The sequence below is a fragment of the Epinephelus moara genome, chromosome 22 (assembly GCF_006386435.1).
Source record: "Epinephelus moara isolate mb chromosome 22, YSFRI_EMoa_1.0, whole genome shotgun sequence".
Lineage (NCBI taxonomy): Eukaryota > Metazoa > Chordata > Actinopteri > Perciformes > Serranidae > Epinephelus > Epinephelus moara.
In genome coordinates this window covers 19,363,872-19,390,869 of record NC_065527.1, presented here as the reverse complement: position 1 = coordinate 19,390,869, position 26,998 = coordinate 19,363,872, and the positions used below count along the sequence as shown (strand labels likewise).

The 26,998-nt window shown below is 40.8% G+C and overlaps 1 protein-coding gene across 1 annotated transcript; it reads right to left on the bottom strand.

Annotated features, from left to right (window-relative positions):
- Positions 1-265: 265 nt before the first annotated feature.
- Positions 266-26,629, bottom strand: LOC126384224 (zinc finger protein 516-like). The gene is made up of 5 exons (XM_050035187.1): positions 25,681-26,629; positions 10,532-12,072; positions 7,323-8,621; positions 7,006-7,070; positions 266-3,993 (listed from the first exon to the last, which is right to left on the bottom strand). Exons 2-5 carry the CDS (start codon positions 11,871-11,873, stop codon positions 3,943-3,945), a joined length of 2,757 nt encoding a protein of 918 aa, XP_049891144.1. The 5' UTR covers positions 11,874-12,072; positions 25,681-26,629; the 3' UTR covers positions 266-3,942.
- Between the last annotated feature and the right edge of the window lie 369 nt (positions 26,630-26,998).

Sequence of the window (26,998 nt, the reverse complement as noted above, 5' to 3'; positions counted from 1 at the left end):
AAAACTAATGACACTTAATGACAGCAGTCATAAACGTTTATGACATGTACATAATGTTTATGACAAGTTATGACAGTGTCATGTCATAGTTATGACAGTGTCATGTCACCCTTATGTAGATACCTTCAAGTAAAGTGTTACCAAAGCTTTTAACTGTCTGGATTCCACTAAAACAATAAGCTGACGTAAAGTATAACAACTAAATACAGTACAAACTGTGGTTCCCATGATAATGACAACAGCACTATCATAATTTAAATCTACATTGACCAACTTTATTTGTGTACTTTAACAGTCAGACAAAATGTGGAACTGGTGAAAATAGAAATTCTGATACCAACATATTATTACTATGAAACATAGTTTACATTGTCACCAAAAACCCTGTTACAGCTCAATTTTAAGCTTTAGGTTTGCATAAAAGTTCAGGCTTGCATAAAAATCACTGTTTCATAGTCTCCTGTTGCTCCTCGCCTGCTCAGCTGTCCTTATATTACAGACAGCTGCTGCATCACAGGCTCAATAACTCCTCCTGCAGGAGCATCACTCCCAACTGACCCTGCAGTCTGACCCCAAGTGTGTCACTGAAAGAATTTTTTTTTTTTTTTTAACATTTTCTCTTGTTACTACAAATATCAAGTACTTATGAGTGTTAAAATTACACTCTTAGCGAACAAAAAATACCAATAAATAAATCATTTACAATATTTATCAAAAAAAAAAAAGTTTTCCACACAGATCAAGGTCAATAATAAATTATGTATTCTCAAGATCTCCCAAGAATCCATAAGTTGATGGCTTTTTGTCAAATGCATAGACTACTTCTCTATGGGAGATGAATACACTGACCCAGAACTAAAAGATTTAAACATACTAAACAAATCTGCAAACAGAAAACACATGAAAACAAATGTCAGAATGAGGTGAGTTCAAAAAGTCAAAAACAAAATACTTTGCAGCCTCTTCAGTAGCACGACTGGCAGATGGAGGTCAGGGCCACGTCAGTAAAAGTTATCGCTACAGTCTCTACTTCTAAAAAAAAAAAAAAAATCACAGCATTAAATTGCTACGTCACTAGCACAATGTGAAATGAGTGCAGATGTTTAGACCATCTTTCTGATCGGAGAATAAAAGGACAGATTATAGCATTTATATTTCAAACTTAATCATAAAGCAGGACACCACATTTTGTTGTTAATCAGTCATTTTGACACAAATGTGCTTGACAGACTGGCTACGATAATGGCCACCAATATTTCTGTTTGTTTTTTTCACATTAGTTGATTGTCTCTTCTGGATCTTAGGTTTGTCAGTGGTTATGGATTTACCATGGATTAAGTAACCGTTTAAAAACACAAGGCTAGTTATTGCTGATTTACATGAAAGGTTCAGTTCGTTGGATTTAGAGGGCTCTATTGGCAGAAATGGAATATAATATCCACGAGTGGGTCCTCCTCAACGCAGTCCTCCACGTTTCTACAGTAGCCCAGAACAGACAAACCAAGCACTGGCTCTAGAGATGGCCTTTTGCACATAGACTGTACTAAGATAACGCATGTAGCCACTGTGATGTCAGCTATTGGTTTGTGGATGCTGTTTTGAAGCCTTGAGTTTGGCATTTTGGCTGTCGGCATCTTAGATTTTTGGAACCAGATATGACCTGAGGTGACCATATTTGGACAAATTTAAACAGGTGACTTATATAAAAATCCACCCCCCCTTCCAGATGTCATGAACAGGGAAATTAGCTTTATCTGTGCCGTAAAGTTGGGCATTTTTATGTGGTTGTTTGGGAGGATTGACTCGCTTTTGGGGCTTGCCTCAAGTGGCCATTCAAGGGACTGCAATTTTTGGCACCTCTGCGTTGGCTTCATTTTTCAGCCCCGGAGGTTGCTGCTTGTTCGCCCTGTGGTGAGCAGAGCGGTGTTCAGTTGGCTGCAATCTGCAACCTCACAGCTAGATGCCACTAAATCCTACACACTGCTCCTTTAAGTAGTATAATTTGAGGCTTCAAACTGGAAGCGAGTGGTTAGTTAACCTGGCCACTGGCACTACAGATTGTAGCAGAAGATGGTTGATATACTGAAGAACCCCTTCAGCACTAATCAATGTGGGTGTATATGGATATACACTGACCCAGAGTGAATTAACATAAAGAAAATCAAGTTGCTTTGGGTATGATCATGCTATGTCAAAAGTGTGGAAAGGTTTTGTAGTGTTTGTACAAAAAGCTTGTAAAAACGTTGCAAACGTAATGTTATGAGATTTTTTTTCCAGTTATTTGAGTTGAAGTCATACCAGTGCATCCTGTTTCTCTTAAAGGGATAGTTCAGAATTTTTGAAGTGGGGTTGTATGAGGTATTTATCCATAGTTGGAGTATTACCTGAATATTATGGGGGCATGAGCAAAACATATTCAGCAATCTACAACATATCAATATCAGCTTAAGTGTACGCTATTTTTAGAATATCTTGACTGCTTTTTCTTGCCGTCAGACATTTTTGACAGGAAACTGAAGCAATTATTATTAAGCCACTAGACATCATTGACAAAACCAGTAATTTTACCTCACAGAAAGCAGGAGTTGCTGGTCTACCACTGCCTCGATCAGCTAGTTTGTTTCTGTTACTGTGTGACAGAACTAGCCCTTTAAAACACCTCACACAATAACACAAAAACACCAGAATCACACACTGACATAAACTAACCATTCAAGGCAGCAGTAGACTAGCAACTCCTGTACTGTGTGGTAAACTTACTGTTTTTGTCAAAGGAGTCTGGTGGCTTTGAAGAGAGCATAGATACCAGCTTCACTGTTGAAAAGAGCTGTCTCCAGGCAAAGTGATATTTTTTGGGGGGTGGCTAAAATACATTTTGCTGCTGCCCGTGTCCACAGCAGTGCATTGCTTATCTCCTGAGGTGGGACTCCTGTCTGCTTCTCCAAAGTGAGGGCATGCCAACCGTCATCTACTGTAGGTAATACACTGACTATAGAAAAGTACCTCTTAGAACCCCACTTCAAAAAAATCTGTACTATCCCTTTTATGTGCGTGGGGTTATGAGCTTATATTTCTAAATCCTGATTTAGCTGTAATTAAACCACCCCATAGTGCCTCACAGTGAGATCATGACTTTGTTCATTTTTAGTTAAAACTGTGAATGTCAACCTTTGCTTGACTTTGACGCTTCAGATTTTACCAGCATTATACTTGTCATAGCGTGGTGATGGATGACAAGTGTCAACTTTCATATCCAGATTTGAATAATTATGTGAATGTGGACATAAACCTGAACGGTGACAATGAGCTGCAATTTATATTCCAGTGCCCTGCTGAACATTCTGAATGTTGAGACAATCAAATGCTAACTCTAAACCAAAAACCAAAAAGGATGATTTACAAGCTCGTAGGCTCCATAAAAAAACAACAAACTGACACCTACATAGAGAGAGGTAAAAGTGATGTATAATCTTCAGGTCAGACTTTACATCTTTTGAAGTACTTCAGAATATTTCTCGTGGCATCCTGGTTTTTAACATTTGGTGTTTTTTAAATGTTTTCACTCAAACCCAGCAGATATCTGTGGGCCTTTAGCCAATACGTCCTCTTTATCCTTTCGCAAACGTAGCTTCACATTTCGTTTCCCCCCTAAGTGTTTGTGTTCGCAATAAACTAAAACAGTTCATACCTCATTTCCATAGAACAATATCTCCGTGTGTGTTTTGGTAACTAACATCTACACAAACAAAAGCATGCGTAACACTTCAAATTAAACAACCATATTACAAAATAATAACAGTCCTCCTTGTTGCTTTGCATGTATTGTGCATTATCCAGTGCCTCTGTCTTTTAGGAGTTATGGCTGGTTCCTTTAAAGAACAGCAGGCCGATTTGTTCAGCAGTGTCGTGCCGGCTGGAAGCCAGCAGGAACACAGTGTATCTTCACGTTCCTTTATGGAGAGACCCTGAGGAGGAAGTGGAGTGGCTGTTCACCTGTAGGAAACAAACGGGAGGCACATCAGTTACATTTTATGTCACAACACTGAGAGGGAACGTGTATGCATGTATATATGAACACTGTTATACTATCAATCAATGAGCCGATAGTCCATAACCAAATATTTGAATGTTCCAAATCATACATGCTTAAAAGGCAACAATGCTATCTAAAATCACAATCTGAAATATTCACATTTCTTATCATAATTACTTGAAAAATCAATTTATAATAGTTTTTTTTGTTCATAACAACCACTCAGTTATCATACAGTGACTACAAGTATATTTCAACAGGAGGTATCAATTTGACCTGGTATTTGTAATTGGAAATTTAGTTAACCATTCATTAATTTTCCGTAACCGCTTATCCTGTTAGGGGTCGCGGGGGCTGGAGCCTATCCCAGATGACGGGTGGGGTACACCCTCGACAGGTCACCACACTATCGCAGGGCTGACACATAGACACAGACAACCATTCACACTCACATTCACACCTACAGGCAATTTAAATTTTAGGGTTATGGGAGGAAGCTGGAGTACCCAGAGAAAACCCACGCTGACACGAGGAGAACATGCAAACTCCCACAGATCTTTCAAACGATTTATTTCTAAAAATCGCAATTAATTGCTAAATTCCAATAGTTAAGTGATTAATCGCCTGTTTAAAATTCCATTATATTGCATTTTGAAACCGTTTTGAAGTCCATATTATTAAAGGTGAAGGTGATTGGGAATCAAATGAATTATATAAAACCAAAAATCTAAAAACATGGTGAGCTGTTTACTGATTAGATACGGACACAAACATTTTTTTACAGTAGCCATAAATTTAAATGCATCTCTTTGTCCGTTTAGCGTTGATATCCTTCATAAAATACTGTATAAATATACCCAACTTTTTTGGGTATACAATATGTGTTAGTACTTCTACACTTGAGTGGTAAGTGAATGTCTTGATGATATGATATGTTCATATGTTCAGCATAGTAACACTATGCTGTGATATTTTAGGCAGTGGCCTCTGTGTAAGTTGACCTATGAGGTGCACATAAAGAGGCTTCATGTAGTGAAATATATGCATATTATGGACAGAGTGAAGCTGTTGACTTCCTAAAAATTAAAGTTTAAAGACCAGAAGACACAAAGAACATAAAACAATCTCTCATAATTTGTATTATAGCACAAAATATGTTCAAACTGCCCCCACAGAGTGTTATTCCTGTTACATAATCTGATGGCTGATTCCTCACCCCTACAGAGTGAGCTATTGCCCATCTTTAGTGTTTAAAAAGTTGCCCACATATTACTTCAGGGGAAAAGAGGAGAAAGCCAGAGCAGTTGTAGGTAGCATCAGGGTAGGTCTGACTGACAGGATGATGACACACCATATGGAGATGCTGGGCGAGTTTTACCCTGAGGGGGACAACAATGTTTTTTTATTATTTGTTTGCCTCATCCCTGTCAGCCTCTCTTACGGAAACGAGAAGGAAGAGACAGCCAGGTTGTGGAAGTTGACAGCCACGCATGCAAACGCATGAAAACACGCAGATGCATGTGTGCACAGAAGTGACAGACTGTATTCAGACGCAGACAAGCTACAGACACGAGAACAGGAACACACAGTTGGTGAAGACACACTGTACATACTGGTGAGGGATAGAAGGACTTTTATGCTGTTCTTAATTTTAGAAAGTGAAATTGAAGGTTCAGGTTTGCAGTTCGCTGACTTCAGAGTCGTGCATTTCAGGTTCACTGTAATTACGGCAAAATCTCCAATGTAAACAAAAGCATTGTCCCACCCCCACCTGACTGGCATTTCCTTTAGTACATGGACATACAATAGATGACAAAATGTAAGACATAATACTTTGGGGATAAAGGTTTGTTTATATGAGTGATGTTTCTATACACAGTACAGGATGTCTCCTGGAAGTTGTTTAGCAGAGGTGGTGCACCACCAGATCCAGACCCATCTCATTTCCTTATCAATTTATTTACTTAATTTTAGGAGATGACAGTGTAAACAGCAGCCACACTCAAGAGCGTAGGTTTTGTTTTAGAATTAGAAAAGGGATGGGGCACTTGAATTTTGAGTCAAACTTTTAATTTCCTGCATTCTGGTGAATTTGTATGCACCAGGTTGTGCCTTTTCTGCATCATTTCATTCAAAGGTCCAGTGTGTAAGATTTAGTGGACTTAGCGGTATCACTGCAGGGTGCTACCAACTCAAACTTCGAAGCGTGTAGGAGAACAACAGTGGCCGACGCAACTACACAGAAATGCGAATGGTCTTATTTCTGCCAATAGATGCCCCTAAATCCTACACACTGGACCTTTAAAGTGTATCTTTATGTTGTTAGTGAAGGTAGTCTTTACTCACCCTCACTGTTTAACACTGCAGAAAATGCTGACAGCAGTGAAACAGACTTATTTTCAGTTATGATTACTTTAGAAACTTAAACTGATTTTTCAACTACATGTTAAAAATGGTGACACGGTGATGCAGTGGTTAGCACTGTTGCCTCATAGCAGGAGGGTTCCCGGTTTGAACCCTGGGTTGGGGGATCCCTTCTGTGTGGAGTTTGCATGTTCTCCCTGTGTCAGTGTGGGTTTTTTCTCCGGGTACTCCAGCTTCCTCCCACAGTCCAAAGACATGCAGATTTGGTGACTCTAAATTGTCCGTAGGTGTGAATGTGAGTGTGAATGGTTGTCTGTCTCTATGTCTCAGCCCAGTGATAGTCTGGTGACCTGTCCAGGGTGTACCCTGCCTCTTGCCCAGTGTCAGCTGGGATAGGCTTACCCTGCCTCTTGCCCAGTGTCAGCTGGGATAGGCTCCAGCTCCCCCGCGACCCTCAACAGGATAAGCGGTTTAAAAAAATAAAATAAAATTCTGAATTTGGCTTTTAATTAATTCAAGTCAGTTCAATCACTTGTCCATAGGCTGAAGACTAGGAGACAATATCTATTAAAACAACAATATCAGTTGCTGCTGCAAAGACAACATACTTGTTTGGAAGCTTCAGAGGTGGAGTGGACTTCTTTTCCAAAATTTCCAATTAACTGCAACATTGCTGTAAAAGTAGAAATATAAAATCAGATGTGTAAATATAAATTTCATGGTCATGTCTCAGTCAAGAAGTTTTACAGTGAAGGCCCCCTGCTGACCATCACTTATCCTCCAGTGTAAAACAATGTAACATTAGACATCACTCATACTGGGAAGTCAAGCAGACCCTATTATTAGCAAATTGAAATATAAATATTCAGTTATTCATCTGCTCATTTAAATAGTAAATCAAACACAAAACAAAGCTCCTTCCCACCTTGTGGATCAATCCTCGGATCAACGAACCTCCATTGCTGGTAATGGGCAGCCAGATCGAGGGGAGTGTAGTTTTTTAGGAGACTCAAAATATCAGTGTCCATTGGCATTTCTCCTGTTGAGTCATTCTTTACCTGAGCATAGCGGAGGGGTTCTAAATATGCTTTGTGACCCCACATGTTCATGGCAGCCCACAGATCAGGACCCTTGGGACCTGAGGAGGAGTCACATGAGTGCCTGCGGGAATGGGGTCTATCTGCAGAAGCGTTAGATGAAGTCCCGCCATGATTTCTGGCCAACATGAAACCCAAACCCTCCTGTGGGAAGTTTCCTTCCACTGCAGCTCTGTGGCCTCTGTGTTTCGGGCTGCTTGTAGGCTGGAAACTCGGGGCACTCTTGTTGTGCACAATACTGCTTGATGAAGTAGCTTGGGTGCTGGAGCTTTTACTTCCTGCTTTCTCTGCCCGGTTATGCTCACCAGACTTCTTCTGAGGTAGGAGTCCCATCCTCCCACTAGACTGTGTCCCATCTGAGGAGCGTGAGTCCTTAGCCGGATGCTTGGACTTTGGGGTGCCTGATTGGCTCTTGGGGGCTGAGTGCTTGTTGTTGCTGCTGCTGCTGCTGCTGCTGCTGCTGTGGGTTGTCAAACCTGGAGGCTGTGTGCGCTGAGTTCTTGGAGCAGGTAAAGCAGGGCAGTCCTTGCCCTCGAGGAATGGTGGAGGCCCTGTGCGTCGCCAGTGGGTAGCACCTGCCTTTAAACTCTTGAGGCTGTTGGTGCAGGGTGCCCACTTGGGTGCCATGGAACTGCTGCTGTCCACCCTGTGTGCAACTCGCTGATGGATCCACAGTACTTCTGGATAGTTAGTGGTGTGGGAGCAGTATGGGCACTGATGTCTCACCAGGCCCTCTGTCTTTATGGGATCATTTACAGTGCCGTCTCCTTCATTTATGGGTAATGAAGACAAATTAAGGAGACTTCCAGCATCATTAGTAGTATGTCCTTGTCCTTTGATCTCAGCACCATTTGGCTTTTCTGTTTTAATGCAGGACTCTGCTGACCCCTGGCCGAGCGGACACGTGTAAGGATTCCAGTATGGCTGACTGAGCAGCGCACTCCTGTTTCTGAGGTAGTCCATGTATCTTGAGGCTTTGGAACCACTCTGGTTAATGTTGTTCAACACGGTGCTGTGTTTGCTGTAGGGACTCAGGAAGTCCTGGTGCTGCCTGTGCAGGTGTGACCTGAGTAGTGAGGCGTCGACAGTGTGGAAATCACAGTGCTCACAGAAGTACGTCTTTTTATCTGTAGATGAGAGCAGAGGAAGCATAGTAAAGACGTGTGGAACATGAGTGTTGTGTCAGTATACGTATGTCACATAGACAGGGATGCAGCAATGCAGGAAACTCTGGTCTTAAACCAACACTGATGTTTAAAATAACAATTAAGCCAATAGCCAATGTTGTTATTTATTTCCCCTTTAGTGCCATGGAAACAAAGAAATCTTCATTATATATATATATATGATTATGATAATATGATTCCCTCTGTAATATGCATTTTTATAATGCTGTGAAAACATCAACAAATCTCCTTCAAATAACTGCATTTATTGAAGTTTCTTGCCCAAAACTAAATTTTGCAAAAACATTTGAACACATCATGAGAATTGTTTATCTTTGCCCAATACTCATTTTTACTTAATCTGTAAGTTCTGTTAGTGGTTAGTTCAGGCTAATGCTAACTACCTCTCCTCTTCTCCTGCCAATTTCAACATGGATTTGTTGTCTACGACTTAGCATTATCAGGGAAACAATAGGGTGTGTCCCCAGGCACGCGATATTAAGTTTACCACATCCTTCCTGCGTCCCGGGGAAGATCTCTGATGATCCTAAACACATTTTCTATTGTCCCCAGGACTATGAGATGCTGTTAGTCTCGAGCTCTTTACTGATAATAGCAATCAACAAGGCAGAATTGATGTTTGGCCAATAAATTGGTGCATCCCAAAACATTGAGTCACTAGCATTGATGACATTAGTAATACATTGTCAAAAGTTAAAGCCCATCAAGGGTCTGAGCATGTATGGGCTTAAGGACAACCATAGAAACCAAACTAAGTTCCATGTAAGAGATGGAACAGTTTTAAAATTTCACATCACAATTATAGAGACCAAAATTATCACAGTTATCAGTATTACCATGGTATTGTTATAAATGTGCTGAAAATGTTAAAAAGTGTTGATACACACATTTGAAAATGACGAACAAAATTAGCAGCACTACGCACTTTCTATTGGCACACACATTAAAATAATAATATGGCTAATACTTATGTAAACATGTGAAAACTATATCAAATGTCTTTGAAATGCATGCTCAAGTGTCTGTATCACTGTGGATGAGGACAAGGTGCCAGTAGCATCTCTGGGTTTGCCTGCACACCAACTCCGTAAACAAGGGAATAGCAACAAAACCCCACATTGCACGCTGAATCTGGAAGGCTGTTGCTAACTGTGGTTGATGCTGGACAGTACTTACCATGAATTTTCTTAAAGGGCAGTAATCAAACAACAATGATAATAAAAAATCTGAAGCTGTTATTATCTTAATCATTCCATCATCTTAAACACAAAATTGTGGCTAGAGTAGACAAACAGCTCGGGTACCCGACTTCCAAGCAGCAGCATTAAATCTCGTTGAACAAAGCAAGATTTCAAGTTTTTATTCAGCAATAGGCTAAGTATAACATGTGACTTTTATTCTCTACAACCACAACAAAGTGTTCTTTAACAGTTTCAATGACAGTGATTTCTAGTTTTCAAGATAAAATTTTCTACTTTAGCTTATTAAATAATTTTGGAATTAAACTTTATTAATCGCTTAAAAATCTTCTGAAGCTAAGGTGCCTTAATGAGTGAGCATTAAAAAAGACATTTTTGTATTAAGAAATGCAATAACAGTTGCTGTAATTCAGTTATATATTCACTAGAGGTCTCCCTTTTCCACATTGGTGGCCTGGTAATTTTGACTTGCCTCACAGCAATATCACAGAGAGACTTGATCTTTCTGTATTGAAGTCCACTGAGGCACACTCGCATGTCCAAAACATAACCTTGGATAATTTAAAAAGCTATGCCTGCGAACTGATTCCCATTTTCATGGAAAGCAAGATAGCACATATATTGTAGTGTGGTGTGGTGTGTGTGGCTTACCCTCCTGGTCTGGGCCCCTGGTGCTGTTGGTCTGTTTAGGTGTCAGGCGGACATCTTTGACTTTCTTAGTCTGCAGCGCCTCATAAAATGCATGACCAAGTCCGTTCAACAGAATACGGTCTTTCTGGGAAATCCTCTTGTCACCACCTTTAGTGTGAGCCAAGCTGTTGGATGTGTGATCGAGGCTTGTATCACCCTTCATCTTCTTAATGTTGGAGCTGGAGGTGTCGATTTGCTTCCTCTTCTTCTCCTGCTTCAGGGGTACATACTCGCCCTTCTCTGTGTCATATGCTACCTCAGCATCTGCCAGCCTCTCCTCCCATCCCAGACATTTCTCTGCGGCCTCCACTAGTCGTCCCCTTGTGGCCAACTGCCAGGCTTGGTAACTACAAACTGGATCCAGCTCTGAGATTCGCCTGCCCAGGCTATTTTCCTCAGAAGCCTCCCTCGGTCCAGCACATGTGAGGTTCAGGCTTTCCAAAAAACACCTCTTAGTAATGTCCAACTGCGAGGCGCCAGTGTCTTGCTGTGGTGGATTTTGTGTCTGAGTGCGGCTGTGGTTCGGTTTGTGTAGCTTTTCATGCATTCGCAATGCCTTACGGTCATAGAAGAAGTTACCACAGCCGGCACAGAGCTCATAGAGGCACTCTTCATTTGTCAGCGATGTTGGGTCCTGAGGAACTCCATTGATGGTGGCAGGCGGCTCATTGCTTTTGCCACCTCTTAGCTGGGCTTTGACCCTGTGAATCCGCATATGACTTTGGAGGAACCATGCCTGGCGGAAACGACGACCACAAATCCGGCAACCGTGATCCTGGGGGCTTCGGTGCTTTTTCATGTGGGACTTAAGGCGTAGTACCTGAGGGAAAACCTGGCCACAGATGCTGCAGGTACAGGGCCCATCATCAGCTCCGTCACCGACCTCAGCGTCTTTACCCTTTACTTTTTTCTTGTTTCCTTTCTTCTTCACTTTCCCGTTGACATTATGAGCTTTGTCAGATGTGTTGACGATTTCCGGAGCGTCAGGTGTCTTTGCGTTATCTTTCTGCTCTTGATTTCCATTCCCCTCCTTGTCACTGAGATTATGGCTGAATAGACCCAGTTTATGGCTTCGAATGTGAGCCTTCAGACTGCCCTTCTGAGCCGTCCTGTGCTCACAGTACGGACACTTGTACGGCTTCTCCCGTGTGTGTCTTCTCATGTGCTGTGACAGAGAGCTGAGAAGAGGAAAGCTGCGGCCACACACCCCACAAATGTGGCCAGAATTCACATCTTCCTTTGGCTCTGCCTTTTTATTAGCTGTGGGTTTTTGTGACACATCATCCTTCTCCTCTGTCTCCATTACGTTTCCTGAAACGCCGGCACGTGAAAAACCAAAGCTGTGTGATAAAATCCTCTTACTATGAACAGTTTATCTCCCAAAAGTTAGTGAGTTCTCAGAATAGGCATCAAAAACTTGCAAAACGTGACAGCTTTAGTGTCCATCCTGATTTTTGAAGAGATGTTCTTTATCCAGTTATCTACTGTTTTCACAAGAATACCTGAAAAAAAACAGAAAAAGAAATTAAAATTAGGCTTGAGATGAATGCACTTAATATTTAATTTCATTTTTAGTTGCTCCGCTAATGAACAACAATCAGCTTTACAATCAAAACAACTCCAATACACATTCCATGACCGAAAAGGAGCCAAAAATATTGCCCCTTTCTCAGAACAGAAATAAACAGAAAAAAATGATGGATGATTGGAACAATAATTTTCAAGAATTTACTAATACCTGTAAAACCAGGAGCTATGCAAAGACCACCAAACTGTTATTTAATTTGGATACTTCCACGGTTATGATACATATTGTTACAGACAGGGTAACATGTTAGCAGGTGACTGCTATGACATGAGCGTCACTGTGTTAAAACAAACAGATAAAAAGGACTGTTGTTGCAGCGAAGAGATTTCCAGGATGTCAGTAAACATGTTATTATGTTTGAAGCCGTGAAGCCTGTCAGTCACTCCAGCTATGTGACAGTGGTTGTGTGACATAGCGTTTCTGTGACTGGCAGGGAGTTAGTGGGGATGTTGTTTTTCTGCTGGTTTGGGGTGAGGGAGTTAGCCTTGAAGCGAGTGTGAAAGGAAGCCAATGCTAAAGCAGAGAGCAGACAGTAAAGTTGGATTGTGGTTTTTGCTGTTTGGCTTCAGCAGCCTGAGTTCAGTTTGCAAATAAACTGAGAGCAAGAGCAGCTAATGTCTCATAGCCCTGTGACTGAGAGACACTACAATAAAAAGGGTATGAAACATGTGGTGCTTTCAGGCTGTCAAGCCTATAAACCTTAAAGGAGAAGTGTGTAAATTTAGTGGCACCTTGCAGTTGAAATTGCAGATTGTAACCAGCTGAAACTTCTCCAGCATGCAAAGTGCGAACTCCTGATAAGGATGGTTTCAGTGGTCATTGTTCAGGAGGTTTTTTTTATCAGGAGCCAAATTATCCACAGAGGTCTCTTCCACTCCAAAACAAACATATCAGGTGATGAAAACCACTTAAAAAAAACTGAATAAAGCAGTTTCATGTTAAAAATCAGTTTTCGGCTCGTCACGGGGGGTTGCTAACTACAGTGGCCAATGTCAAAACGTGAATGGCCTTATCTAGAGCCACTGTTTGGTTTGTCCGTTCTGGGCTACTGTGGAAACATGGTGTACTCTAAATGAAGACCTGCTCCCTATGTGGATATAAACAACTTATTTGAAGGTAACAAAAACATGTAAATTATTGTTTTCAGGTGATTAAACACTAAAGAAAACATACTTATTATATTATGTTCCACTTCTGCCAATATCCCCCTAAATCCTACACACTGGACCTTTAAAGTCAACTTTAGAATTTAGAGCAGTAAGAGATATTAATCAGTACGGCTTAAAACTGAACATATAAGTGATGACCAGTGATTTTGTTGTCTTTTTGCCTTACAAATTGAGAATACTTAAAGAAATAAAGATTTACAATATGTAATACAGTGATTCCAGTAATAGTTTTTTAGATAACATCTGTACACTGTGCATGATGATTATTAAATGGTGACAATATTACCTAAAACACAATCTTTTGTTCTTCCACATCAATGAACTGCTAGGACATTGACAGACTTTTTTGTTTCAAACAAAATCCCATTTCTTTTTTGTTCTCTTTTTGTTTTTAGGTGGGTACCCAGAACTCTTGCCGAGATGCAGAGACTGGTTTCACTATGATTACACTCAATCATGAAAGCAGAAGTTGCTTGCATGTGAGGTAGTTTCACTCAGTATGTGTAAAAAAAACCACAAACCATGTCCTAAGAGAGTGAGCCCGCTGAGGCAATTTGCTTTGCACAGATTTTAGAATAACCTTTGTCTCTCAGTGGATGAGCGACGCCTGTCTCTACGTATTAGAGCGCGGGTCAGTGTCTCAACATGCGTGTGTCGGTCCTTTGGTTTCCTATGCCGAAATTGAGTGTGTGAGGTGGAGCATGAAGAGATGTATTCATTCCTGGCCAACCAGGATGAGCCCTGAGGGAGCAGTCCGGTCTAACTCGCGATCAATAATCCATTATCAACAAACTTCATTTTAGAAGCTCACATACAGGCACAAACACAGCCCTGATTCCAGGGTAAGTACTGGCACAAAAGTGTGGGTAAAGGTACCAAGGTACATTTCTAAATATTACTCTTTAAATAATGGGAGAATTCTTACTTAATCTCTGCTGCTCATGATAATTTGTGTTAACTTTTAATTTCTAATCATATCTTCTATATATCTAAGACATCTGATTAAACCCAGAGCAAACTGTCCAGGAACAGGACAAACAGTTGTTGTACTCTACATGAAAAATAGCACGACACAAGCAGGGTCTGATGTGGTTAAACATGTTCCTCAGGCAAACATGACTATTTGTTGGATTATTAATAGTGAAAGAAAGTACTCACTGGCGTATAGCCAGCCAGGCAGTCAAAAGAAAAACCTGCTATTGTGTTGGCCGCACCAGAACTGTCACATCGCCTCATGTCTGGCCCTCCACCCCTCATTGGGGGGTCGAGAGTGTTATTGTTAAAGCAAAGAGGCCTGGGCCTACATGTCACTGTCTTCGAATACATGTCTGGGCAAAGAGGCAGGACAAAAGGCGACTCTTGTTTGTCTTGTCAGTCTTTGAGTGTGGGGAAAACCTAGGTGCACGTAACACACGAAGGCTAGAAAAAGAGATGGCGACTGTGGTCGTGATTTTCAGGGAATGAGATTGTCTGTCTAATTATCTGTATCTGCATCCACGGTCGCATCTGTCTCCATGCACGCCTGCCTGCTCGTGGTCATGTGTGCTGATCCGCTCACGCTGGAATGGGTGTTGTATGTGGAATATGGGAGGAGTTTAGGAGGTTTTTCCGCACACGGCAGGTGTTTGGTAGGCAGACGCCATCAGATTAGTGCACGGGCAACGTGGCACACTGTCTCCAAGAGGGGGAGGATGTGCAAGGAAAACTGGAGGGTGGCAATTAAGGGGTTAAGGTTAAGGCGAATGTAATGAGTTAACACAATGGGGATAAAGTCAGAGAGCTGAGGGCAACAGATGGGAATAAACGGGCCATCAGTATAGAGTGAGCCGCCTCTACAGTATGAGCTTACGCCTTTGTTAAAGCAGCCTACGTGCTTAGTGTGTGCTATATATTTGCATCTCCTGCTTTTGCTAAATCACACAAGAAAATGCAGTTATACAGTATTTGTGTTAAACAAGGAATTTGTTCACTGCATTTCTACCAAAAATCAATCTTATAAAATAATTTGAGCCCTCCAGTTTACTCCTTTTTTCTCCCTTTTCTGTATCTTCTCAACCTCTTCTGCTTTCATCCCATAACTACTGAAAGCCCTTTGGAGGATCTGTTAAGTAATGCAGATAGCCAAACATGTTGCTCCAGGGGCTTAACTCATTTCTTTTAGAATCCCTCGCTCCCTTTTTCTCTCTCTTTTCTTTGGCAGATGAATAGGCATGTCCAGTCAGCTGTCCTCGCATTGATTCATCCTGACGTCCCAACCAGCTCAGCACAAACTCCCTATGGTCAGGGCACTGATGCTGAGAGCCTGTGTGCTGTAATGTGTGTGTGTGTATGAAAATATCCACTGTCGGTGTGTCGTATGTGTGTGCCGTGCCTGTGTGCCTGGTTGCTGCACTGAAACTGTGGGTGTAATTTCCTGCCGGGATCTGGAAATAGCATTTCCTCTGAATTTGCTTTGCAATATACTAAAGCATCCACAACACCCAGACACCTCACACACCTTTTTAACAAATAAATGTTTAATTATAAATAATACCTGCAAAATTCTGCAACTGGTACAAGCAAGTATGTGTGAACCCCATGACTGTGCATGTATATGTGCCTGCCCGAGTGTGTGTGTATGTGCTGAAGTCATCCAAATATTCTCAACAACCAGCAACAAGCCTGTGCCAACATACCCCTGACTGGAGATAGCATGTGACTGTCCTTATGCTAGTGTTCAAAGCCATAGTCACTCGCTAAGCCTCAGCTCGCATCTACCGTTTTGTGTCCAATAATCCTGTCTGTTTCCACTGACTGCAAACACAACTGAGGCAGAAAACAAAATTAATACACTAACTCAGAATGTTTTCTTTGTTGTAGGTGTACTCTGAATACAAAGGGGAGGATATTTTCGAATATTTTTTTCCTCCCTTTGTCTTAAGCTTTCCTAAAACTCAGAAACCTGTCTGCTGTGATCACTGTAAATGTAACTGTGCACACAATCAAATCATTTTTAAAAACACTGTGCGTAGGATTACTATTTTAAAATTGAATTATCATTAAAGCCGTGTTTGATTTTTTTTTTTTTTTAAACGTACGGTAAATACTGTCCAGCATCAACCAAGCTCAGCAACAATCCCCCAGACACATAGCCACTGGTGCCATCTTTAATGTTAATTTGATATGGTTTTCATGTTTTCACATAAGGTATTGGCTGTTATTATTTAATGTTTATTCTAATATTGTTTATGGTTTTCAATATGAAACTGTGTATCAGTACTTTTTGAGCATTCTTTAGCACATTTTAACAATACAGCAAAAATGCTGATAATTGTGATAATTTTGGTCAATATAATCATGATGTGAAATTTTTGTACTGTTTTCATCTCTAGAAAGTACTATCAAGGGAACCTTCTGGAGGCTGTGTCCCTCATAATATTTATTTAATGGCATAGGAAAGTCATTAAAAAAAAGAAACAATATTTTTACTGATTTCTCATATTATACTGGTGGAACATGATGCAAGCTACGATTTACAGTAGGTAATGTGTGTTGACTGATTCACTTTTTTATAGCAGCTTTTCCAACATGTCATACAGTATGTTTTCCCTCATTGGAAGCTCACTGTCCTGATACAACTGAATAAAATTTGGAACTTTCAATATGTTATTTCCATGGCCTAGGAAAGTTCGATCAGTATTTTTGAACATGAGAGACTCTCTCTTAAATCCCGAAACCAGAAAAGAAAGTCTCAAACTTGTGATGTCAGTATAAAGTCTGGTGCTGCTCCATGGACAATGAATGGGAGCCCTATTTTATGGACCAACAAAATGTTTGTTTCTTTTTTATACCCAAATGTGCATTATTCTATTGTAGTGTTCAGAAAATGTTTCCGTACACTCAGGACATTCCCCTGGGTGCGTCATCTATAACATCTTTCTCAATGCACTGTCTATGGAGCATCTTCAGACTTTATACCCCTATGACATCACAAATTTAAGTTGCATGTGTATTAGCTAATGTTTTTGGATTGTTTTAGACCATAGGAATAACAGGTATGATTATTTAAATGGCCACAGTCTCCTTTGATTTTAATGTTTTATGGTGAATATCTGAAACACACAGCAGCTGCATTTCAACTTACATTTTCGGTATAGTACCCTTAAAAAGGGTACGTACCCTGTACAGACATGTACCTAAACCCTCAATCTGTTTCCCCTTAGTTAAAGCTGCATCCCTGCTCTGTCCAGCTTTTGCTGTATTTCCTCTTCACAGGCAATGCAAAGGAACATCTGCACCTCCTTGACTGTCCGTGCAACGGGGTTACACGCCAACATTTTTAGATCAAAAAGAGAACAGGCTGAAGTGTGTACAGTGGTCGCAATTGATGGGATATTTGAAAAAAGTGGGTTTGTGTATTGAGTCCTTAGAGCTGGGGTGATGATTCTCTTTTGACCAATGAACGGACAGCAGCATTTCGAACTCTACCTTTTAGTATCGGATCAATGTGGTAGATACCCAAACAGAGGGGAGACGAAAAAAACAGGACTAAATTGAACTGGACAGCTTGGTGGAAACGAGGCTTTGTTTAGCTGTAGCTTCCATTTTAATTTATCAGAAATACTTTCTATTCATGAAATAAAAGTCAAAGACCTGACAGTCAGCCATACTGAACACCTGTACAGATTGATGCTCCAGCAAAGGAGAAAAATAGCTTCCTTATCTCTTTACTTGTGTTTTGGAGCAAGTGTGCAGAAATTCTCTGCTGATGCAGTTGAAGATGACTCCTTCCAGATGTAGGGGAGTCAACACACTCCCAGGTGCTTGCATGACATCAGTTAGCATGCCCAACATTTAGGTATGTGAGCAAAATACTCTTCCATTTTAAGTTCACAAAAACAGCACTTATCCAAATAAGTGCTACAAAAAGAAACAGAAAATGAGCAATAGAAAGTGACAAAAGTGAAGTCACTCTTGTTGTGCATGTTGACAGTAAAATGAGCACACTATCATGTGACTGACACATAATAATATACCTCAACACAACTAGTGATGTATAACTGAGGCATAACTTCACATACCAACACTATTCCTAGAATGACTCAATTGTATAAAACAGTGAAGCAGCACAGGGCTGTGGGCAAACAGCCTAATGTACCTAAGAGATTAGACAGCCATGAGCTCAACAGTCACAAGCACGGACAAACTTGCGCACATTCATGCCCATCCCCCTCCTTGTCCAACTCTGCACTCAGTTACACAACATATACAGGGATTACTCTTCATAGATGAGCTGCTCAATGAGTGGCCTTTTATCGTGGATGCCCCTTAGTCATATAAAGCACACACAGGGAGGGGAAACTGACAAAGACTACACATTCTTGGCATGAGATTTTACCTGTTGTTAAAATGTGAACTGTAACAACAACAAATGTCGCCTGTCTCATGCTGTCCCAAATGCAGACATCAAAAACTAACTTAATGGTGCCACTGAAAGCAGAAAAGAAAAGTGGAGAGATGTGATTTCTGCAGACATTTTCAAATGATTCTTCCAATTCTGGCCTCTGTTACTGATGTTAATTTATCTGCTGTGGTAGGTCTGAGAATCCACCATGGATCTACTCTCTTTTCAGTGTGGATTGGCTAGTGTGGGAGACACTGGAGTATAATCTGCTGGCATTAACTTGCTCTCTAAAAAAAGCACTCTCGACAGGGATTAGATTATCATGGCAAGGTCAGCTCAGACTCGCTGTGACAGTCTCGCTTTATGTCTCTCTGTCACTCTGCTTCATGTCTTTTCACTTGATCGGTTTTTCTGTCATCCTTTTGTTCTACCTACTACCTCTGTCAGGTGTTAATTTTAATACTCATTCATTTCGGTCTGGCCTGAGTATAGATGACACTGCCGATGCAAAAGAAAACATGACAGATTAACACAGATTAAATATACAGGACGTTTTGGTGTCCTCCGAATCTTGACACCACAGAAACCCTCAAACTTCAAAAACCCACTCGTGTGTTCGTTAGATTAGAGTGAGATTAGATTAGATTAAGTAAGAAACAATCTTGGTCATGTTTTGACCTGGAAAATGAGACTGTGATAGTCACACTTGATTTTTTTCTCAGTGGCGCAATTTCAGGATTAAAACCCTGATGACACCTTCAGTTTGAGTCTTGAATTTGGCTTTAAGATACACTTGCCAATAATTAGGTATTTAAAGGCAAAGTCCAATCAGTTTGGTTGAGCTGCAGCTACTTTTCAGTTTCATTAACTATTGATCTGCTATTTATTTTCTGAATTAGTCAGAATGCCATATGGTGCACAAAACATTAGAAACTACAAGTAGTGCTGCACAGTTATTTTAAATATTCATGAAATTGCAATATGGTCAAATGCAATATCCAAATCGCAGGAGCTGCAATTTTTTTGATACAGTTAATGTTACACAACATACTGATGCCCAAGCCTAAATATGAAATTCCAGATGTGCTTGTCATGCTTGTTTGGTACAGACCAAGAGGCAACCTCCGGGGCTTAAAGATGATGCCAACGTGGAAGTGCCAAAAACTGCAGTTTCTCAAACGGCCACTTGAGGCTGACTCCTGAAGCAAGTCAATCCCCACAGACACTTATGTGTAAAATGCCTAACTTTAGAGTACAATTATAGCTTAGTGCAAAAAACAGTTTTGATCTCTATAGCCAATTTCAACATTCAAGACAACTGTACAGGGGCTGAACTTTTATATAATTCACCCATTTACATTCTATTAAGGCTTAAAGTTACACATATTTAAGGGCGGGACCTGATGATAGGCTTTCGTTGCTTCAGTCCGAGTCAGATCCACCCCTTTGCTCCTCCACAGCTCCACCCTCTCAACCCAATTGGTCACTTCTGGCTCCAAAAAAACCAAAATGATGACTGCCAAATTGCCAAACTCAAGCCTTCAAAACATGATCCACAAACCAGTTGGTGATATCACGGTAGTTACTTCCGTTATTTTATACAGTCTATGGTACAGACCCCAGAAAAATCACGTCATAATTTTAACATATATGTATATTTTTTTTCAGTGAAAATGAAATGCAAAAATTACCATTCTCACTAAAATAAATGTCAAAAGAACCACAATTTTATTATTTTGCATATTGTGCAAAAAAACACAGGTACACCGTTTACCACCATGGACCTTTTTTCTTTTTAAACTTTTTTACTTCAATGGATTGATCAGTTTATGTGGTAACTGGTTCAGTTATACCTGCATGGCAGTTGAGTATTAAACCTCTTAAACCTTTTGAACCTCTAAGTTGCATGGTTGTAAATTAAATAACAGAAAAATAATAGCTTAATTCAGAGCTGCTCCCTTTTTATCTTAACCATCTTGACCTTTTGTGATAAGGGTATTTTATCTCAGTAGTGAGCTTTGTATGGCTGTGGTCTCTTAAAGTGTGATACAATATATATTACACTGAAATATTTAAATTAGGCCAGAAATCCTTTTAGTGTTTACATTTTTCCTCTGTGATCTGGATAAGAATTTGGTGTTGATCTCAGCCAAATGCAAAAACTTAATAACTGATCAAACCTACAGCATAATGTCATGATTACAACCAGTACTTTGCCTATGGGATTGCTCTTTTGTGATATGTAGATCAATGCACAAGATCAAGATTCTCAGATTACATAGAAGATGCTGAGTTGTACTACAGGAACAACATGTGTGTAATTCCCTATTTCCTGCTATGATTAAGGTAAGGATTGAAGGGTAAGGCGATACCTGCGATTTTACCCTGGAGCAAAAGAATGACAGCTGGCAGTAGGGTCTGGATTAGGTTTCCCATAGGGGGTATTGCATCTTTTACACCACCGCTTCTTTGGAGTAGAATGGGCCGATAAGTAACCTGACTCCCTCAGACCCATCCAATCTCGTCTCCCTCTGTCTCAACGGGGCCAAACAGAAGGGATCTGTGAACGCCTTACTCATCCCTCCCATCTTCCATCTGGACATTTTGCCAGTGTTTGCACTCCAGTTCCTCCACTGGAGACTTAAAGGGCAAGTTCTTTTTTTTCCCCAGGAATGTATCTGATTCATCACAAAACCCATTCAGTATTTACTTCCACTTTGTTTTGGCGGACGAGATATTATCAAAGAGAAGTTGCTTTGTAACCAGAGAGGAATGCTGCACTGCACTAGACCTGTGCCTTACTTTAATTAGACTACAACACTCTTCATATAAAGAGTAATATTTGAGTTTATGATTGCAGGGACATTGAAACAGTTCCTACAGTAAATGCTCATTTTTTCCAATTTCAAAAAATGTTTGACATATACACTGATTAGTTCTATTTAACAGAATGTGCTGACAGATCTTAACATCAATTAACTGTTATTTTCATTAGTGATTAAAGTAGCAATCTTCAATATTTCAGTACTGGTTGATTTGTTATAACAACAAATGCAATTTAATACAACAATTCAAGAGTTCTGGGGGCGGCAGAACAAATTATTGTCATTTAAATTAAGAAACCAGGCAACAATTAGCCTTTTTCAATCATTCTGTAAGCAACTTTTAACAATTTATGCTGCACACAGTATGAGTCTGCAGACAGCAGGGCACAGTGAAAGGAGCTGGTTACCTTATTTAGTTGGAGGTGTGCAGCCTGTCACCTGCTTAATTGAAGAGCTCACTGTGACTGCTCCTTCTTCCTGTAATATCCTTAACTATTCCACTGTCAAAACATGCTAAAAATGATCATTGTCTTGTTTTGTAGACACGTTTTTGATGGACTATTGCGCTAAGTGCTAAGCTCACCTTTTTTCCTCTGACTACTTCATTGTAAGTTAATTTGTGTTTTGCCAGTTAATTGCTGTTAATGTGAAGGTGAAGCAGTTGAAAATGTTTGGTTTGAATAAGCAGTAACTTCATACAGCATTTTTTCTCTGAATGTCACCCTTGAAACTCAGTTAATAATACTGATATCTCCATTCTTTCATCAATGTGCTAAAGGCTTAATCATCATCGTGTAACCTCATTCGGTGATAAACAGCGGCGCCTTTTACGCAGCCTGTTCAAGGAAGGAATGTTGCTCTGTTATTCCACCTCGCCGTTCTGTATAAAAGGTACAAACACGCAATGGGGGATTTAAGAGTCGAACTGTCATCTGTGTAAAAAGTGTGAACAGGCAGGATTGGACAGGTGTAACGTTTTGTTTTGACGATGTGCTGTGTGTGTGACCCACCACCACAAGATTTAAAAAGCAGCTAGCAGTGGTTAGCGGCTAACTCAAAGGGGAAGTACAGCAACCCATAATTGGGGAGACAGCAAGATCTGGGAGGTCTTTACTCTGCAAGCAAAGGACAAGATTGACCGACATCTAAGTGAGACTTTAAATGATTGTTATTGCCATGTTATGCCACTGTTATTGTTTGTAAAGTGCTGCTTGATGTGTATGTTATATGTCAAACTAGAAGCTGACGATCTTGTGTTACATGTCACGCCTATCATGCCTCTGGCGGCACAGTGGTATGCTATCCAAAATCACACATTGTGGTGGCATTACGCTGACACTGTTTGGTTCTGTCTAAAAAAAGAGAAGTGTATTGAAAGGACTTCATTGCGGCAGTACTGCGGGATCATTATGTAAAAATTGTAAAATTATGTAAATGAAATTAATTTAATCTTCTAATTTCTTAAATAATAGTTTGGTCTATAAAGTGCCAGAAATGCCCATCACAATTTCCCGATGACAAGTTGAAATATTTAATCTGAAAAATGCAAATATTCATATCTGAAAAGCTGAAACCAATAAAAGTTTATCCAGAGATTTATTGTTTCAGCTCTAATTACATCAGATGTCTTGCCATGGCATGATGCAGCAACTAGGTGTATGCTTCCTTTCCCATCTGTTTACATGTTGTCCCTATAAGTTGTTTAATATTTTGGGCCACAAGGTCCAGGTAGCTTGGACCAACACACCCCATACAGACAAAGACAACACGAGAGAGACGGCTAGCATATGTTAACACTGCACTGAATCCAATATGTGGTCCATCTGTATGCTCTGCTGTGGGGTTATAACATCATAGCGGAGGAAGCAAACTCAGCAGGAATGTGCACATGTATGCAGATACACCATTTTAGAAACAGATTACTATATTTTGCAGACTTATGGCCCTGTGCACTTACATTACATTATTAGGTATTGTGCCAGCTCAGGTGCTTTTCTGAAACTTTTAGGTATCATAATAAGGTATTCAATGGTTAAATGCTTTATAATTAAATACAAAAATACACAACAGAAATAATAATTTATTGCTGTAACCTACTGGTATATCTGTGACTTTTTCAAATTGTGCGCATATTCATATGAGGGTGAATAAAGGGAGTTGGTCTACAAGATATTTTGGATGTAAGCCACCGGCACATGCTGTGGTTTAACAACCTCTTAATGCGTTCACAGGAACAACAGCATGATGACTTTGACCTGTTTTGAACACCTATTTCTCCTGGGATTTTCCTCCTTTACAATTTCTTCTCCTTGAAGTACCTCACAGGAGTTTAAAGACTCAAAATGTAATTTGTTGCAGTTGATCATCTCTTGCTATTTTTGAGGGGTTTTTTGTTTTGTTTAATGCTGTTTACAACGCCATGCAGTGCGATTTCTGTTTGTGATTTTGTAGTAATGTTTTTCCTTGTCACACTGACACGCTTGTAGCAGTCCCATAATGGGTTTGGCACTGTGCATTTGAAGCCGTATTTTGTTGTTGTCATACTCCAGATTACAGAAAACAAAATGTCTCAGCCCATTGTCACACAAGGGAGCTGCCCAAAGTGGAGATGGCCTTACCCCTCACATCTTCCTGTCTGCTCTGTCTGCACCCCTCCCCCCTTCCAGCAACAAGCCCCTGTCCAGACCCCAGTCTCCTGACCTAATCTGGATGATTAAATCATTTTTCTTTAGCACAAATTTTGTCCCCCTGCTACTCTTGTCTGGTAGTCGTCGCACACCCTCCCCTATTGATCGTCATGCTGAGGAGATTACCCTAATAGCTGGGATTACCTCCCCACATGTTGGTTGGCCACATACACGGGGGAAGGGGGGGGGGGGGGGGGGGACTGGGGATGGTGCATGTTGTGCATGATGTGCAAGTGTATGTGAGGAGGTTGGGAGGGGTGGATGAGTAAGAAATAGAAAATCTGGGTTGGTTTATTGTCTTTGAATAGAGCTACAACTGCTATCATGTCTGATTGCCTGTGGGATGTAATTAGACTTTTTTTTAGGACTACATAATTTATCCTTCAATGCTAACACTGATGATAAGTCATGAGACAACAGCAGGAAAGATAAACACCCCGAAGACCTATTTGACACACATTTGTCCTCTCATGCTCATTAACTCTAAACACACCAGGTTTGAAGGCCAGTGGTATCACCTTGCAATGCAGTTCACTAGAGATGAAACAATTTGTCGATTAACAGAAACTTAATCCTTAACAATTTTGATTATTGGTTATGCCGAATGCCAAACATTCTTTGGTTATGTGAGGATTTTCTTTTCATTTTCATTAAATCCCTTTTGGTGTTATGCTGTTGGTCGCACAAAAGCAATTTAAAGATGGGATGCTATGATAGGTATTTCCCACTTTCTGACTTTTTTATTGACTTAACAATTAATCACTAATGAAGATAAATGTGAGTTGCACTCTTGCTGTTTACAAATCACCTTTCCCCAGCTAGAAGCTCTGATAACAATAACCACAACAATCCAGCCAGCTCTGTCCCATCCACATGTTTCTCAATGGCTCAGTTGGACATCTCTGCTCGGCTCTGGTTACTGAGGTGTTTCGGTGTTTCTAACAAGTGCCAGAGGTGGAGGAAGCTAGAAATCAAGATGTTATACCCACAGAGGCAGGCAGGCAGAGAGAGAGAGAGACTGGAGGCCATTGAGACAGTGCAGAAAAAAGGAATTCCGTTAATCCGCCTCTGATCTGGTACAATGGCAGCCTTGTTGTCTGTCCCATTTGCACTCACTTAGCACAAGTTTGCGTGCGTTGATAATGTTCACTGATAGCTGGTTCACAGCTGTGCCAAACCGCAGCAAAGACAATACTAACAGCCCGATAATGGTGATGATACTGTGGAGGAGAGCGTGTAGCAGCCTGCTCCAACACGAGATCCAGAGGACACTTGGCCCGAGTGTTTCACTATAACTGACATCCATATTACCGACTCACTAACCGACGGGATGTTGTAGTTAACTTTCGCCCACACAAACTCCCCAAAACAGAGCACCCATACGCTGCCTGAGCCACCACAGCATCCCACTCCTGTCCACCACACTATCTTTCGTTAGTTAACCGTCGTTTAGCTTACCTTAAAGGGGGTTAACGTTAGGCGGTAGGTCGCTCCTGAAGGAATCCCATCACCGATAAAAAGCCGTCGGCGAGCTTCGTTTAACAGATAAACACTTGTCGACAAATCAGGGCGCCGTCCGTTAGCTGTGGGTTTATCTCTTTTCTTCTCCGTAGCGTTAAAACTTCACTGTCTCTCAATCACAGCGGTGCACCTGGACCGCAGTCCCGTCCTCCTCCTGCGCAGCGGCAGCAGTCGATGTTGGGGACTTGAGTGACGCGAGAGATAACGTTATTAACGTTAATAACAAGCAACGGCCGGTGATCTCTGCGTGCGCGCGGCTCTGCTCCACTCACTGCAACTGAGCTGTGAGGTGACCGGTGGGCGCGCGCTGGGTAGTTACAACTGATTAACGTTAGTTCACTGGAGAACATGTCGTAGTGGCTTTAATGTAAAGGTGGATGAGCTCTAAATGGCCTGCACACGGGGTCTTCCTCTAGCATACAATCATTTTTTCAGTCAAACCGTGTGTTATTACCCTCAGAAAGTAAGTAAAATATTTATTTAAAGGGTTTAAAACCCCATTAGCCAAACTGCTTCAGTGCAGTGTGACTAATCATAGTGTGTTTTGGTTCATAAGTATTCTCCTATCCACCTTATTCTTAAGGACACTAGGCCTACTGTAGAAAGGATTATGGGCCCAACTTCCAGGGAGATAGCGGAAGTAGCAGTAAGCTAGTTAGTCCCATAGACTGTCTGTGGTTAGTCCCAGTGGCTACTCTTGGTGGCTAACCGCCAACGCTGGTTCTTTTTGAAAGTAATTTGCCTTCAGGTTAGTAAATACTGATTTATTTTTTAACAAATATTTAACTAATGTTAACTTTTCTAAAATGTCTTTGCGGAGCTCTGGTACCTGTTGCACTGTCCGTGTCTGTAACGACTAACAACCAGTCTAAGCTAATTTTTTTGTCTTCGGCGACTGTGTGTTGAACAAGTAGCCAGAACAAAAAGGGATTGTTCCTGTTACCAAAGGCACCACTGATATGAGAAATAAAACCACAAGAGTTTCACGAGGCATAGCAGAAAAGTATTAAATCAGAATTAGCAGAACAGAATGACACATAGACTGACAGGTCTGTCACTCAACGTCAGTACATGATATCCCTGTCTTTCCCCGTCTGACTTCATTCTCAACCTACATTAGAAAATAAACTTGGCAACATACCTTGAAATGTGTATAGTCATTAGGGCTGAGAATGTGTTACTGATTTACTGTTAAAAAAATGGGTAAATTGTGTCGTTAACGTAGACAAGTGGAGGATTAGCTGGGAAACATCAC